The 16,159-nt window shown below is 45.5% G+C and overlaps 1 protein-coding gene across 1 annotated transcript; it reads right to left on the bottom strand.

Moving 5' to 3' along the window:
• Positions 1-1,567: 1,567 nt before the first annotated feature.
• On the bottom strand, positions 1,568-8,219 carry PRSS36 (serine protease 36; the record flags this gene model as incomplete). Its single annotated transcript, XM_069085347.1, has 11 exons — positions 1,568-2,109; positions 2,426-2,547; positions 2,789-3,039; positions 3,407-3,548; positions 4,243-4,468; positions 4,604-4,764; positions 4,853-5,091; positions 5,450-5,579; positions 5,679-6,242; positions 7,412-7,689; positions 8,053-8,219. Coding segments are annotated over 11 exons (2,562 nt in total), but the record flags the coding sequence as incomplete, so codon positions are not given.
• Between the last annotated feature and the right edge of the window lie 7,940 nt (positions 8,220-16,159).

Genomic DNA, 16,159 nt, shown 5'->3' with positions numbered 1-16,159 from the left:
TCCAGCTCATGGCCCCAGTCTGGGACGCACCTGCCTTCCCCAGACCCGACAGGTCCGTCCTAGGGGACAGGGGAGACTGTCCGTTGTAAGAGAACTTCCAGCAGGCTAGCCGATGGAAGGGAAGGAATGGGGCTGAGCCGCTGGGGAGGCTCTCAGGGAGGGGTCTGGAATGGCTGAGCTGGTAACCGGTGTCACCTGTTCCCGCCCTGCCCCGCCCCTACCTGCCAACCCCTTGTTCACTGGCCAGGTTAGCCAATGAGGACTTCCCCATTGCTGAGCAGTAACGCCTACTCCCCCCCCCACTAGGCTCCACCTCCGTTTCCTCTACACAATGGGGGTGGGGGGTTGGGCTGGGGTCAGTGCTGGGGTCCCTAAACCACTGGCTTCTTGTCTTGGACATTTCTCAAACCTTAACCCTTCCTTCTGTCTCCTCCCCACGCAAGGTGCCCAAGAAAACTTATGAGACTCCTTGTAGACTTATCCTTCCCTAGAGTCCTAATTCGAACCCAGTTAAATCTGGGCTTCTGTGACCCCACCATAGCTTTTACAAGATATCCTTTGGGGCCAAAAATAAATAAATAAAAATCCAAGGAATAGAGATCAAGTCAGATTTCATGGTGGAGTAGTTTAAGTGAGATCTGTGACCCACACTAAGGTCTGAAAACAATAGATCCAATCCTAACCAGCTGTGTTTAAGTTCATAGGAGTCCCAGTGTCCAGCCTTGCCCAGGGTAAGCCAGGTCTTGTTTTTTTTACTACAGCTACCTCTTGGGACTGACTGGGGTTTGACCAGGCTAGAGGGTGGAAATTCCTGGGAGGTCTTGACCCATGAAGGACTGGTGGAAGGGAGGTGTTAAGTCAGTATTGCCAAGTGCTTTCTGTGAAAGATGCCACTGGTTAAATTATGGAATTTATGGTAGATCAGACAATGGATGGGAGGCAGAATGACATGCAGCTGTGAACCACAAGTTCAAGGATTTTCAGGGGTGTCCCGACTTCAGCTGGCAAGGAGACAGGGACATTTAGATGTGAGGATTTGATGGAGGGAGATTGAACACCTGGGAGGAGACAGGGAGACTGGTACTCCATTGCTGCTGGTGACGAATACCCAGCTGACCTTGGGCACACCCAGCCCAGGAAGGTAGGAATGAGTGGCAGCTGCCACGTTATCAGTTACAAATTTCTCTTCCTGACTCAAACTTCTGGCACCTCTTGTGTAGCCAGCTCTGGACCCAAACATCCCCAAGGCCTTAAACAGCCAGTCCTGAGCTCTTGGTCACTAGATTCCATTATCCAGCCTCCTCTCCTTTTGTCCCTGGAGTCACACCTACCTTCCCCACATTGTGTGGCTCTCCTCACTATTCAAGCCCCCTACAAGGTTAGTTCTGATTTCTCCCATCTTCCAAATCATATGGCTCAAGACCCTCTCCCAAAGCCAGTGTGATTGTTAGCTCTCACACCACTCAAGTTAATGAAAGTTCACCCCTCTCCCCTGAACCCAATTCTGTTCTTAGCCCTTAGGTACTTCCCCCATTCTCCCACAGACAAATCAGGCATGAAGCAGCTCTTGGCAATGTTGGCATTGTGTTTATTACTCAGGTATTCATTCCACCCCCAGGATTCTTTGGCTCAAATTAGCTGTGGTTGGAACGCAAGTCCAATTAGACACCTAGGGTTGAACAGTTCCATCATCCATCATCACCCATCATCGTCACACAAGGTGTGTGGGGGAAGCTTTCGAGGTTCCTAGCCTGAACTGGTCTGGGCACATTCCAGCAAGAAGATGGGGAGGAAGAGAAACAGGGGACATTTGCACCTTTTCCTCTTTCAGAATCGGAGAAGTAGAAACAGAGGTAAAAATAGAACAGCAACTCTTGGAACTGTTGCAGCACTGCTAAGTTCTGCCGGGCAAAGGCTACGGGCTGTCCGATGAAAGACTGGACTGAACTTGGCCGTTGCCAAAAAGGCTGCCTCCTCCACAGTGTGGGAGATCCAGGGCTCCTGGGTTCCCACAGGGGCAAAAAGCTCCTGGCTTCCCTTCAGGGATATCCCAACAAGGACCCAGGAGCCACTTTCTTCTTCGCACAGGAGAGATGACCCTGAGTCCATCTGGAGGGGAGAATTTACCAATTTCAAGGCTTAACAATTTCTCAAAGGATCCCTTGAAGGTTGGATGGGGGCAGGGGAACAGTACCAACTATTTTTGAGGTAAGGAAATTGAGGTCAACCCAAGTGAGCAAAGTCTAGACCCTTGAGCCCAGGGTTTCATACTCAGTACTACCTTTCAAGTCCTCAGGATCTCTCTACCCTCTCGAACCAAAAAAGGACTGTTATACCTCCCAAATTGTAGTTTCTCTTTGCCCTTCCTTCCCATGAACTCCTGATCTCTGGCTAAAACTGTATCCCTTCTCTTGACCACTGATACCTTAAATCTGTCCCCTGTTTCCTTAGAATACTGGATGCAGATGGTTCCACTGGGCAGCGTATCATCATAGAGACAGCGGCAGTCTTCAGGGGACAAGACACTGACTGGAACAGCCAAGGGAACTTGAGGTGATAGAACCACAGACCATCAGAATTGGCAAGGGACCTCCAGGTTATCTCCCCAAACCCCTCATTTCACAAAAAACAGTAGGTGGGATTCAAATCCAGCCTTCCTTCCCCAAACAAGATGTCCTGACTCCACTTAGCTCTGTCCTCAGAGCTTTTTTTTCTTTGCCCTCCCAAAATTCAAGGCCCTAGTCCCCTAAAATTTTATACTCCCTAGAATCCCTCTGGATTTGCTCACCTCGGTTTGCAGAGTCTTTCCAGCCCAGCACCCAGCAGCTTATGTCAGTTGGAGGAGGTCCAGAATGAAGGCAAACTGGGAGGGTAGAGGGGGAGGATTCAACTCTGGTCTCTAGTTTCAGGAGGACGAGGGGTGCTCTGGATCCCATACCAGGTGGTAATCGAATGCTGGTGACTGCCCGTGACACCTGGTGGCCCTGGAACCCTGCTGTACCCAGGTAAACCTGAAGATCGCCTGTTGTGGAGGCCTGTCTGTTGGGATGAGTCCAGAAAGTTAAATGTTGATTTCCCAGAGTATTCTAGCCTCTTCCTCTTCAAAAATTTTGTAAGAGCATCTCCCCCTGCCCCCTTTAATCAAGGGGAGAAGGCAGGGCAATTGGGGTTAAGAGACTTGCCCAAGATCACACAGCTTGTGTCAAGTGTGTGAGGCTTGATCGCTGTGCCCCTCCACTGTATTGCTAATGGAATCCTTTTCTGTTATGCATTTCCCACCTCCCAAGGAACCTCTGAAAAAGTAGCCTTCCCCACTACATGAAATCATTTAATCCTCCCCACCCCACGAAGGATACGGGCACCACTGATATCCCCACTTTAGAATCCCTTCGTGGTTTAGACTTACCTGGTTACACAATGAGTAGCTGCTAGGACCCAGCTATGGCTCACCAGGCTGCCGATACAAGCTTTACCACTGGTCCCATGCACCTCTGCCATCCAGGGCCACGGATTACTGTTCTCTGATTTAGCTTGCCTAAGACCGCAAGCTGAAGATAAAAATTACAGACATTTAGTCCTCTCAAAAATGATTTTTTCCAAGTCACTAAAAGCATTGAATTACTTCCCCTTTCACCATGGAACCACTGAGCATTTCTCCAGATATAGCTCCCAAATTTCCCCTCTTCCCTCCAAGACCATGAATCCTTTCCCTTCTCTCACCTGTAGAAACCCTGAATCCCCTCTCCAACTTGATCCGAATCATACAAACCCTTCCCAAATAAACACCCTCCCCCCCCCAAAAAAAAACCCCACTATAACCCAATGCCCACCATGGAGCCAAGAAACTTTGCAGACCATTCCAGCTCCCACCTCCCCATGAAACCACTGGGTGTACATAGAACAGGTGACTAGAGTTTCCCTCTCCTAATACATTCCCTAAGTCCACATCCCACATCCAACTAGGGGGAAAATTCTTCAGTTTCACTAGGAAAGGTTAGTCTCTGCCCTCACCTCAGTGGAACTCACTGATTACTTAGATCTTATCCCCACCTAAGGAGTTTGAGAAAATGCTGAATTCCTTATCTGAAAATAACCCCGGTGAATTCCCTTACTGGGCACCACTAACTAGGTAATGACCATGCATATGCATGTCCCTCTCCCATCATCCAAAATGACTAGACCCTGAACTCTCCCTTCTTCCTCTGCTCCTGAGTGAAGGTTGAGCCTGAGAAGTCTTCTGACCTCCATATTTGGTTTTGAGAGGACAGGCTGGGGTTTTTGCAGTTCCCCAGTTCCAGGCCAGCTGATCCTCTAGGTAGTTTGTGAGGGTGACATGTCTGATCCAGTGGTCATGAAGTTGGAGTGGGGAGAAGACGCGAGGACGAAGACAGCTTTCTGTGGACTCTGAAACACCTGCTAGAAACCAGGTCCCGGATTCTTGGCATAGTAGGCCCCAGCGGCTGCCGAACTGAAAGGATTAGACAGGGTGTTTCTCATCTCTCTTCTCGTCCCAAGTCCTTGGGCAGAATATGGATCCTCATACTGCCGCTAAGCCCCACTCCACTCCCCCAACCCAGGTTTCAGATGCAGAACCCTCCATCACCCAGCAGCTGCTCATCTCCTCCTCCGGGTAGTCAGCACACAGGATTCTGGGGTCCATTCCGGGCTTGGCCACTTCCTCCCCCTCCTGGCCGTGGAGGCAATAACACCACCAGTGTGTCATCATTTCAGCCTCCAGCAGGGCATTTTTGATGGAAGGTACATCTAGGAAGAGAGCAAAGAAACAGCTGGGGCTGATCCCAAGACCAGCTGGGCCTGGGGAGGGAGGGGGATTGTGCTGGTCAGCACTCACCTCCGGGGCCCCACTGGGTCAGATGGCAACGACTCCCAGGCAAAAAGAAGTGGTGTGAGGAGGGCAAGCACACAGGCCTAGTGTCTTCTGTCAAGTTCACAGACACTTCCAGTTCCAAAAGGGCCAAGTCATAGCCATGATCCATCGTGTAGTTTCTATTTACTAGGACTTGCAAGACTGGTATCCTTTTTGCGCTGGATGGGAGGAGCACGTGCCAGTCGGTAGGGTCTAGGTGTAGGCTGTCCAGGGCACAAAGTCATTTTATTCAGATCAAGCCATCTATCCCCCATGCCTCAATTCAGACACAGGAATGTTTTATCCCACTGTATTGGGGAAATTGATGCCATTAAATCACTCTATAAGAGGTATACCCTCAAGAAAGGAATTCTTTAAGATTCTTCTGTCTGCTGAAAATGACAGGGGCGGCTAGGTAGCGCAGTGAATAGAGCACCAGCCCTGGAATCCGGAGGACTGAAGTTCAAATCTGGCCTCAGACACTTGACACGCTTACTAGCTGTGTGGGCAAGTCACTTAACCCCAACTGCCCTCCAAAAAGCAAAAAAAGACAATAGGAGTGATACCTGTAACATTACTCACCCCAGAAAGCAGCTGGCTGGTACAAGGACCCAGGTCTCTGATACCATCACACCATGACAGGGATTGGATGTTGGGGTAACTACAATTGCCTTCCAGGGCCAATGACCAGGTTGGGGGGCACTCCCACATTCTGAGGTGAGAAAATTGTGAAATGTTTAATTAGACATTAATTAGCATTCCCATTCTCAGCTCAGTGATCAGATCACCCTTCTTAAACACATTTGCTTACCTGGTAAAGCAAGGGTGCAGTTGTTAGGGGGCTCTTCTGGCATGTCTGGTGCTACAGGCTGGGGTTGTTCAGGGAAGGAAGCACCAGTGACTCGTTCCTGGATCCAGCTCTCATAAGCTGCCACAGCTGTAAAGATCCCTGGACGGTTCCTCCTTGCACAGCCATGGCCAAAGCTGGTGATTCCAGCCAGGAACCATTGACCTGCCTCCTCACAGACCAGTGGACCGCCAGAGTCTCCCTGTGGAGATTGAGTTTCAGTTTCAAGGGGGTCATATAAGGGACCAATTTTTTGTCTTATGTAATTTACCTTAAGCCAGGAACAAAAATGGCTGGCTGGAACATAAGGATCAGATACTGAATTGTGCAAAAGTAGACATGCCATCCATCCCCCTCTTACCTGGCAGGTATCCTTTTTGCCTTCACTAAAGCCAGCACATATCATTCCTGGCAGTAGCTCAATTGTGGTATTGTACGGACCACTGGAGTGTAAGAGACACTGACAGGTTGACGGTCCAATGATTTCAAGTTGGACCTCCTGGAGCACCTGTGGTTCTGGTACAAATACTGTGGGGGGGAGAAGAGAGGGAGGGAAAGGATGAGGGTTGGAAGCTGAGGGCATTTGGGTATTGGAGCTGGATTGATAGGATGAGGGAAGAACTACCCTCATCCTGCTAGGATCTAGGTAGATCATGCTTAAAAGCTCTACTACCATCTTGCCCCAATGCTCTGTAAACTCCTTTCATCTCCACCTCTCCAGATGGGCATTGATCAGAGTTCAAAATCAATTTGCCAGGTACCTGCTGTAGAGCAAATGAAATGACTTCCACCTTCTAGTTCCTCAATTTGTACCTTTTTAAGTACTTGGCAAACTTTTAAAATGCTGTAGAATTGTTTCAGTACTATATTCCTAGACAAATACAGTATTCAAGGTGGAATTTGGAAGTTTTCTTGGTGCAATACCCCAATCCATGCTCCTGTCCTTTGTTTGATCTTAATACCAGTGTTTCACCTAATACTTAGGAAAAAGCCCACCCACAGAATTGTCCAGAGCAATTTTATCCTGTCACTGATTTCTGATCCATATCCCCAAGGAGAATCCCAGTAAAAAGCAGCTAGGTGACCCAGTGAACAGAGCACCGGCCTTGAAGTCAGGAGGATCAAAGTTCAAATCCTACTTCAGACACTTAACACAAAACTAGCCATGTGGCTTTGGGAAAGTCACTCAACCCCAATTGCCCCTGCCTTGCCCCTCCCAAAGAAGTGAGGTTTACAAACTTTTCTTCCTAATGTAACATGTTATTTCTATATCCATTTAACAACGAGGAAGCTTGAGCACAAGAGAAGTGAAGTAACTTGCCCAAAAGTCAGCATGTTTTCAGAGGCAAAATTTTTTAGCTTTAATCCCTACACTGAGCTGGAGATAGCAAGTCAGGGTAGTGGGGGCGGCTAGGTGGCGCAGTGGCGCAGTGAATAGAGCACCAGCCCTGGAATCAGGAAGACCTGGAGTTCACACAACACACACACACACAAAACCTAGTTGTGTGACCTTGGGCAAGTCAATTAACCCCAATTGCCCCTCCGAAAAGAAAACACAAGTCAGGGTAGGTTTTTAGAATGTAATTAGTAGAGGGGAAGGAGTTTAAGAAGTATGGGGTCAGTGCAGAGGGGAATGAGAAGAGGGGAATTTTAAGGCAGTCTTGAAAAGCGAGGACAGTAGAGGTTTAAAGACTCACTCTCTTGCTGTACGTTTCCCCAGCCTGTGGCCCAGCAGGGGGCTCCGTGGGGGAAGTGGTGATTGGCCCGGGGCAAGCAGATGGTCTGCACAAACTCTGTGAAGTTGGCAGGTTCAGACAGATGCAACAGGGCAATGTCACTCCCAAGCTCTGCGTCAGTGTAATTATCCGGGATCAGAATTTCTGTTATATTCCGGTACTGTCCTTGGTCCTGCATCCTCAGTGAGTGCAAGCCCAGATACACAGCAAATTTCTCTGCGTCACTCACAGTCTCATTCCTAGAAAGAGGGGAGGTAGCTAAGGTAAGGAAGAAAGGTGGGGCGCTTCAGTGCTTGGATGTAGTTAGGAGATGGTGGTCCACTATTCTATAGATACCAAGCCCAGAAAACTAGATCTTTAAAAGGGCAGGTTTCAACCTGGTTAAGACATTATGATCCAGTTGTAACTGGAGAACTCCAGGAAGAAGGCTGTAGAAGTGATTCTTAGGGAAAATAAAGGCATGGCTCTCATGCTTGTGTTGCCTATGAGTAACATTTTGTGTTCTGGCATGCTAAGGACTGTGAACCTTTGAAGATAAGGGAGCAAGGGTCTGCTCAGTCTGTCATAAGTCTAGAGGAAAATAAAGTGCACAGATCACTTACTCTACCACGCAGTGAGCAGCAGAGACGACCCAGGATTCAGTAATAAGGGAGCCGCCGCAGATGTGGAAACCTTCTATCTGCAGACTCACTTGCCATGGCCAGTCTCCTGGCATGGCCTCGGAGCCACCCACAACACGGGGCCGGGGGTGGATTCGACCACACTCTGGAAGGGGAATTCAAAAGGATAAAGATCACCCATCCTGTTCCCTCCATCCACTCTACCTCCACCCCCAATACCTGTCGGTTTAATAAGAACCATCACCCCCATAAATAACCACCCCATTCAGTGATCTGCAAAACAAGAACAAAACAAATAAAAACAACAACACCACTGCATTTTCAGAACCCTGGTTTAGTAGCCAGTCTCCTGTATCTTTTCTTGATCTAGTTTTTAAAGCTTCCCTAAGGGAGGACTAAAGGCTGGGGAGATGAGTCAAACAATCGCATTTCAACTTCTGCTAGAGTTCATTGTCCCCCTCTTATCTTCCTGGCCTCTGTTCTTCCAAAGGACAAGTTTTTTCCCCTCAACCAAGACAAGACTACTGGCCTCCAGGGCTCTAAACCCCCAACCCCAGACCTTTCTCCCTACCCCCGGAAAAACTCTGGAGCTTTCAGAAATCGCGCAGTCCCTCTCTCTTACCTGGATCTTGTGCTTTTCCTGGGGTGGGGTGGAGGGCTGTGAAGACACAAGAAGGACAAATCTGGCTAAATTAAGTTCATCTCTTTGCCACTGATAGCCCTTCTGCCTTCCCATCTTATTTTCCACATATTCAAGTTAAGGTTTACATCTTCTTTCCAATAGTGTTATTAAGGCATTCCCATTCCCAACTTAATAGTTATGCCTTTCCAAAGGCATTCCTGGAGCTTAAGGATCCCATTTCCCTCCTAGAAATCTAGCAAATTTCCTAATCCCCAGAGAACTATCTCTTCCTGGAACCGTGGGTCAATTTGCCCAGGACTATCCTATCCTCTCCAGTCCTGGTGACTTGCTCCCCACACCTCCACAGAAGAGGAGTAGTTACCCAGTAGCAGGAGAATGAGCAGAATTGGGACCATGATGTTGCTGAGTCTGGGGACGACAGAGCTCTGGGGGATAGAGAGGCGACCTCTCCCCTTTTACGGAGTCTGAAGAGCCACTGCCTGGGGCAGTTCCTAATGGCCTGAGGAACAGCCCCACCCTCCCTGGCTTTAGCCCATCCCAGGGAATTGGAGAGGTCCTGGGGCTAGAGGAGGAGAGTGTGGAGTTTGGGTGCCCCACCCCAAGACCGGATGCATCTCAAAGAGACTGGGAGGGGAGAAGAGGGCCAGCCTAACCAGGTTACTAGAGGTAGAAGGCAGGACATCTGCTTTCTAAAATGTGGGTGGGTACAATGAAGCAGGCAGGATTGTATCTAGGAGGTGAGAGCTGGAGGGCCAGGACCACACACTGAGCTCCCAAAAGAAAGTGGGGCTTGGGGAGGGAGGGTGGCACTCTTGGGAATTGGGAGATGAGACTCCTAGATTCTTTGTGAGTTTGAAGGGGGAAGATTACTTGGCACCCCTGGGATTTGGGGTGAGTGAGGGAAGGGGCTCTCCACTGATGTGACTCACTTCTGCTTTGGGTGGGGTTGGGTGGCCTAATGGATTGGGCTTTTTTTTTTCTCACACTGCTCCAGTTACCTATGCTGCCTGCCAGCCCCAGAGAGAGGAGCCTAGGGAATCTGATCCAGTCCCTGAACAATGTGATCACAGATCCCATGTCCCAGAGCAGCCAGGCAGGATGCTTGCACTAGGGAGGGGAGAGGGCTGGGCTGGGGTCCAAGGCCTAGCTTCCACCCAGACTCACCAGGCAACATGGATAGCCAGCATCTCATTCTCCCCTATGTGCCTCATGCCCCTGAGCTCACTTTCCTTATCAAGTGCTGGCTTGGAATCCTAGAATGTCAGAGCTGGAAGGTGCCTTGGAGATTGTCTAGTTCAATGTCCCCTCATTTCACGGAAGGAAATGGAGGCCCATAGAGGGCCCCCTGTGACTTGCTCAAGGTCAGAAGGCTAACCACTCTCATTTTCAGCTGCCCCAAGCAAGACATAAGTTTTGTTCTTAGTGTCAGCCTCTCCCACAAAAACATCGAAGGAAAAGAGATCAAAGCTGGGCAGGAGAGTTCCTATGGGATGGGGCGGGTACGGAAACAGAAAACACTATGTGATATGGGGTTGGGGTGTGCAAACTGCCTCCCTACATCATCTTTCCTGATAGTGTCCACAGAAGATATCTCTCTTCTCAGAAAGGTTATTCACTAAGTCACCTATGTCTAATCAGTCCCATTGATCATCACCAATGAATTACCCCCAATAGAGTCAAGACCTCCTGCAAGCTCCCCAACCAGGTCCTCTCTTATCTCTCAGCTAACCTTCCCAACCTGCCTATGGCAGGCATAGCCCACTATAGGCCACTTATGAAGCCCTTATCTCAATGCTAATTGAACCCCCCATCCCCAGTCATTACCACTGAGTTCTGGTGAACCACAAGTGTTTTCCTGCTGGTAATTAATTCCCCAAGTTTCTTTGAGTTTTGACCTTAGAGGGACTTTCACAGAAAAACCTGGTCAGCCAGAAGGATAGACTGAGAAGATAGCAGGAATGTTACTTGGCGACTTCATATTGGCTAGCACCTGTGTCGTCTGGGATGCCTTCTTGCTTGCCAGGTCATGTGGGTGGGTAGAAGCAGAGGATCATGGAGATGAGAAACCATAGGATTAGAGTGGAAATGCTGACAGCTCTGAGCCCAGCATAAGCAAAGGTTCAGAGCCTGGGAGAAGTCAGTGTGGGGTGTGCAGCCCTCACTTACTGTTTCCTTTCTACCCCGTAGGAGTGGAAGAGAGAAGAATTATTTTGTCCCCTCTTGGTGGTAACCAAAGCAGCTGCCATTTAGAAGCTTTATCCCCTTAACTTATTCTCATTTCTATGTCTTTGAAAACAATAACAATAATAAAGTCATCTAGCCAGAATCTGTCTGACTATGAATGTTAGGAATGGTACTGAAATCGGGAAAGCCTAACCCAGTGGGGAGATCCCCCCCCCCCACACACACACACAGTTGGTGGGAAAGAAAACCTTTGCAGTGGTGCTTTGTTTGCTGTAGTCATACTTCTTTCCATTTCTATGAAACAGAATGTATGAATTGTCTCCTCCAATATCTCCCTTCCCCCAGTCACTTAGGAGTTACAAAAAAAAACCAAAACAAACAAAAAAAAACCACGAAACACCCTGAGGACTTTGAATACTTCCCAGAAACTCATTCCCATCTCTTTATCCAGTTTAAGAAGGCAAGTTGGAGGAGTTTAACAAATGCTAATTAAGTAACTGATTATTATAACAAATGCTAATTGACTAACTGAGTGATTTAAAAAGGCCTCGTTTTCTTTGACCTGTTGTAAATGCTTATGCTAAAGATCTTTGTGACAGTTTAAGTATCCTTTACCTTTTCCCAAAAAACATGTGACCTGTCTGCTCTTACCCCAAAATTCCTGCCTTCCTCATCTTAGCCAAATTTGCTCTGGAGGAGAGACAAAAAAATTGACAGATACATATATATATATATATATATATACTATAGCTATAGCCATATGTAGATAGATACATATCTCCCTCTCTATGAATATCTATATCTACAAATATCACCTGGAATCGTCTATGTTATCTATAAATGTCAAATGGAATTATGGGACACACATGTCCACCTGTCTGTATCCTGTGCTGGTTTATTTGTGGCTAGCAAGGCCCTTAAAAATTCTTGCAATACTGTTAATTGTTATAACTTTCCAAAGTGTGTATGTATGTGTGTGTGATAAGAGACTCAAAGAATTTACTGGAGACATGTCAAAATTTTCAGTATGAGGGGCAGCTAGGTGGCACAGTGAATAGAGCACTGACCCTGGAATCAGGAGGACCTGAGTTCAAATCTGACCTCAGACCCTTAACACAAAAACTAGCTTGTGACCTTGGGCAAGTCACTTAACCCCAATTGCCCTCCAAAAAGCAAAAAAAAAAATTTCAGTATGAGCACTGAAAGGCTGCTGTTAACTTCTTGAACCTTTTTCTGGCATTGAGATCCCTTGGCATACACAACTGATGGAACACACACACCTGCCTTGGGCCCCCATTTCTCACAGGTTCCTTCCCTCTCAACCCCCCCCCCCAGCTTTAGAATAGTTATATAACAGCCCTTTTAAAAATTAGTTCAAGTTGGGGAAAAGGAGAGACCCCTTCGCTTTACCAAACAATTTGATCCTCTCCAAGTTTCCCTTAAATAGTGATGACCTGAAAGTTTGATTAAAAGAGGCAAACAGACTAGGTGGTATACAAATTCATATTGTTTATTCCCTTAAAGAATGTAAATTCTGACTGATAAAAGAATAGCAAGCTTTTTATGTGCTAGAACAATCCCAACTCAGGGTCTCTGTCTCAAACTTACGATCTCCATATATGTTTAACCATATTATAAGAAAGGAATTTTCTCAATCGAATGCAAATACAATAAGATAAAAGAGTTGACAGTGTCCATTGAAATTACCATGCAGGATATCTGTGTTTCCTTTACCATTAACAAGCCATAACATAGTATATGTCCACAAAATATTAAGATAAGAAAAAGTCCTATTATTCAAGATAGTGTCTTAGGTTAAGGGTGTCATCCTTAATGGCCATAAACAGAAAAGGAAAAAATGTTCTTAAAGTCAGCCCCATCTGGCTTTGTTTACATAGGAAGAGGTATTCTCTTAGTTTACTCAGAGAAGGAAATATTTGTTAGGCTTCTTCTGATTGATTAGTTTAGGCTCTGACCCTTATTGAGGTTCAGATGATCTGAAATAATTATCAATAGGGAGATCACCCTATTTGAAATAGGGTGAAATCACTATATTTGAAATAGGATTCCATTTGTACACACTCTTTAAAAGATGTCTTTCTACTACTTCTAGGAAGCTTCCTCTCACTGCCCCATCATTGCCCTTTCTCTTCCCTGAACACTTTTTCTTTCCTCCCCCCCTCTTTTTTCTCCCCTTCATTCTTCTCCCTTCTCCTGTCTCACCTCTCTGCTCCCCCCAGGTTAACCCCCATTTTATATTTTGGTATTCTTCCATATAGTACGGGGTACACCAAAAATCTTAGTGCATTTTAAGCTATTAAATCCTTTGTATACACTATATAGTAGGTGCAAAACTACTCCGTACATATTGTACAGTTATTCCCATGTGGGTCACCCCATCAGAATGCAAGCTCTTTAAGGGCAGGGACCCCGTTTTTTTAACTTCTCTTTGTACCCCCAACACCTAGTACAGTGCTTGCCCCATAGCAGCTGCTTAATAAAAGTCTGCTGACTGACTGGTTAACTGATTAATGAAGATTTGTTGGGTTTGGGGCTCTTTCTTTCTAAATGACAGCCCTTACTAAGAGTCTGGCCAGACCTAGCCCATCCTTTTTCTCCAAACTGCGGCCTTCCCTTAATTACCTCATCACATACTAAAAGAGCCACCACACCCTGATACTTCAAAGCCAGGGAGGACTGACTACAGTGCTGTTGGTAAATAATAGAGATAACTGGGGTAGAATATCAAAGACTAGAAGGTTGTACCCTAGGCGGAGAGGTTTGGGAGTAAGCGTAAGCGGAGGGTGGTTCAGTTCCCGCAAGTTCCTTGGCTTCTCTCCCTTATCTAGTCCCTTTTTCTCACCATTCATACCCTTTTAAAAAATTCCCTCTTAAAAAAAAATTCATCCCCCTTTTTCCCTCCTCTTTCTTTCCCCTTTTCTTTTTACACCTTTACCCTTTATCCTTTAATTTATATAAGGGCATACTTGATGGATAAATGCCAATATCAGAAAAAGCACAGATATACTCTGATTTGCTTCCTTTTTTTCTTTTTTTTGCCATATGGCACTTTTAATTGGCTACTGACATTACTCCATTGCTATAGTAAAAGGACAATCCCTGACCCTCAGCCCTTCTTTCTCCTGGCCTTGAGGACTCTCCGAGCTCAGGAGGGTCAGTGGGGGTGGGGGGAAGGGGATGCCATTTCCCAAATACCAGCCCGTACCCCTTAAGCACATAGCCTTCTAGTCAAGCCCATGCCTGGGGTGGAGTCACCTACTATTTATGTCTATTTTTGATAAAAGCCCTTGTGAGATCTCAGAAGCAATTGGTATCTTCTCTCTTTTCTGGGCTTTCGAGCAGTTGTAGTGGAAACACTGGCAGAGGTAGAGTGTCAGAAAGGGAGAGAGTTACCCAGAGAAGGAGGGGATGTGGAGAAAACAGCTGATTTCGCAATGGCTTGTACTCAGCTGAGGTGAAATGTAAACCAGCCGATCTCGAAAGTGTCCCTGTGAGGCTTAGATACCAGCCTCTGAACTGTTTCCAATTATTCCACTATTATTGCTTTGCATTACCCTTCCTGTGTGGAAATAAAACTTTGATGCCCGCTCACTAAGAGCCAAAAGACAGAAATGTTCCTCAGGAATCAGGTAGAATTAGAATTAGAGTGCTAAGGATGCTCATTTTCCTGCCTGGGACAGACAAGCCCAGAGTAAACCTCAAGTATAAAGGACAAGAATAGACAGATGAGAGTCAACTACAGTCCTGTGGCCTCAGACTACCAGTGGCCTAGATAGATGTGGGAGACATTAACCATTTTTGAAAGGCTGGTTCTAGCTGCTATTCACAATACTAGATATACTTTTTTCTTTCCTCCTTTAATCTTATCTCTCTTTTTTCAAATTCTTACATTGTAAAGTTTCTTTCTCCTTTGAAAGCATAAAATTATGCTCTATAACTAGATAACAATTCGTATATTTTTAATGTAACTTTATAACAATTCGTATATTTTTAATGTAACTTTAAAGAGATTTTAAAATTCACTATCTTTATTCAAAATTTTTTTAAATCAAATACCAGGTCCCATGCTTAGATGCATGATATAAACTACAGACAAAAAAAAAATCTAAAGCAGCTTAACGTTTTATTGAGGAGCTGCTTGGTATTCTGAGGCAGATCCCAAATCTTACTCAAGAGTTCTTTCTACCAGACTATTTTCAAGAATAACCTTGAAAATAAATGTAAGCAGGATCTTAATTAAGAAGTTTGCTTGTTTTTGTAATGGACAATGGTGGGTGGGAGGAGTAATTCCTCCTTTAGTTTTTTGTATTCTTTAGTCTTCTAGATGGAATTACTGAAGTCAATAGCAGTTCATTCCTTAGATAAAGGACTGGATGGCCCACTTATTTCCACAACTGCATACTACTAGAAGAAAAATACCCTTGAAGAGTTCAGATAATACCGGTCTGATGGGGAAAGGCATTGTTTGTCTGGGGCCTTAAAATGTATTTCCCTTCTGGGGTGAATCTAAACATAAACTCGGACACAATGATGGGAAAACAAGTCGCAGTCTGGGTATTTTAAGTGATTCTTAATCTGTTTAGGTGCTTCTGGGTGTGACTTGTTTTTTTTTTTTCTCTTGGTGATCCTTTGGCATCTTTTTGCTAATTTTATGGTGTAAAATAAAGGCTGTTTTTCCTATTCTTATGCATTGCTTACTTGGAATGTCTGAATGGGAACCTACACTCTGTTACCCACCTTCGGAAAAAAAATCTCTCCTTGAGGCAATGTAAACTATATTTAAAAAAAATCCATTCTTAATGTAACAAATGGGCACCCCTATGTGCCCTATGTACAGGATAGAACAGAAAAAGTATTGTGCACAAAACTGCAAACTTCTATTATGTACAGTTTTTCTTTTAAAAGATAATGTAAAATATTTACATTCTATTCCTTTCAAACATTGATGTATATACCATATTAATATGAAATTTTATAAAATGTAAAGAAATATAAATTAATACATGAACATGTAACTTTCAGGCTATCCTGTTGTGATTCTTTCAGGTCATCTGTTCCCTTCTTTGTATTTATACAAAATTCTTCCATGACTTTAATTTTTTTTCTTTTCCTTTCTTCCTTTTGTCTGTTCTATCCTCCTTCCTCCCACACTTTTCCTCCAAATTGAAAAATAATCTTTGTAAAAATATGCATACTCAGGCCAAACAAATCCCAAAGGTAAGCTATGTTAAGATAAGATTT

This window comes from Petaurus breviceps, unplaced genomic scaffold, assembly GCF_028583685.1.
Source record: "Petaurus breviceps papuanus isolate PSGF00001 unplaced genomic scaffold, PetGlider_PUasm1.0 175, whole genome shotgun sequence".
Taxonomy (NCBI): domain Eukaryota; kingdom Metazoa; phylum Chordata; class Mammalia; order Diprotodontia; family Petauridae; genus Petaurus; species Petaurus breviceps.
This window is presented reverse-complemented; position numbering and strand designations above follow the sequence as displayed.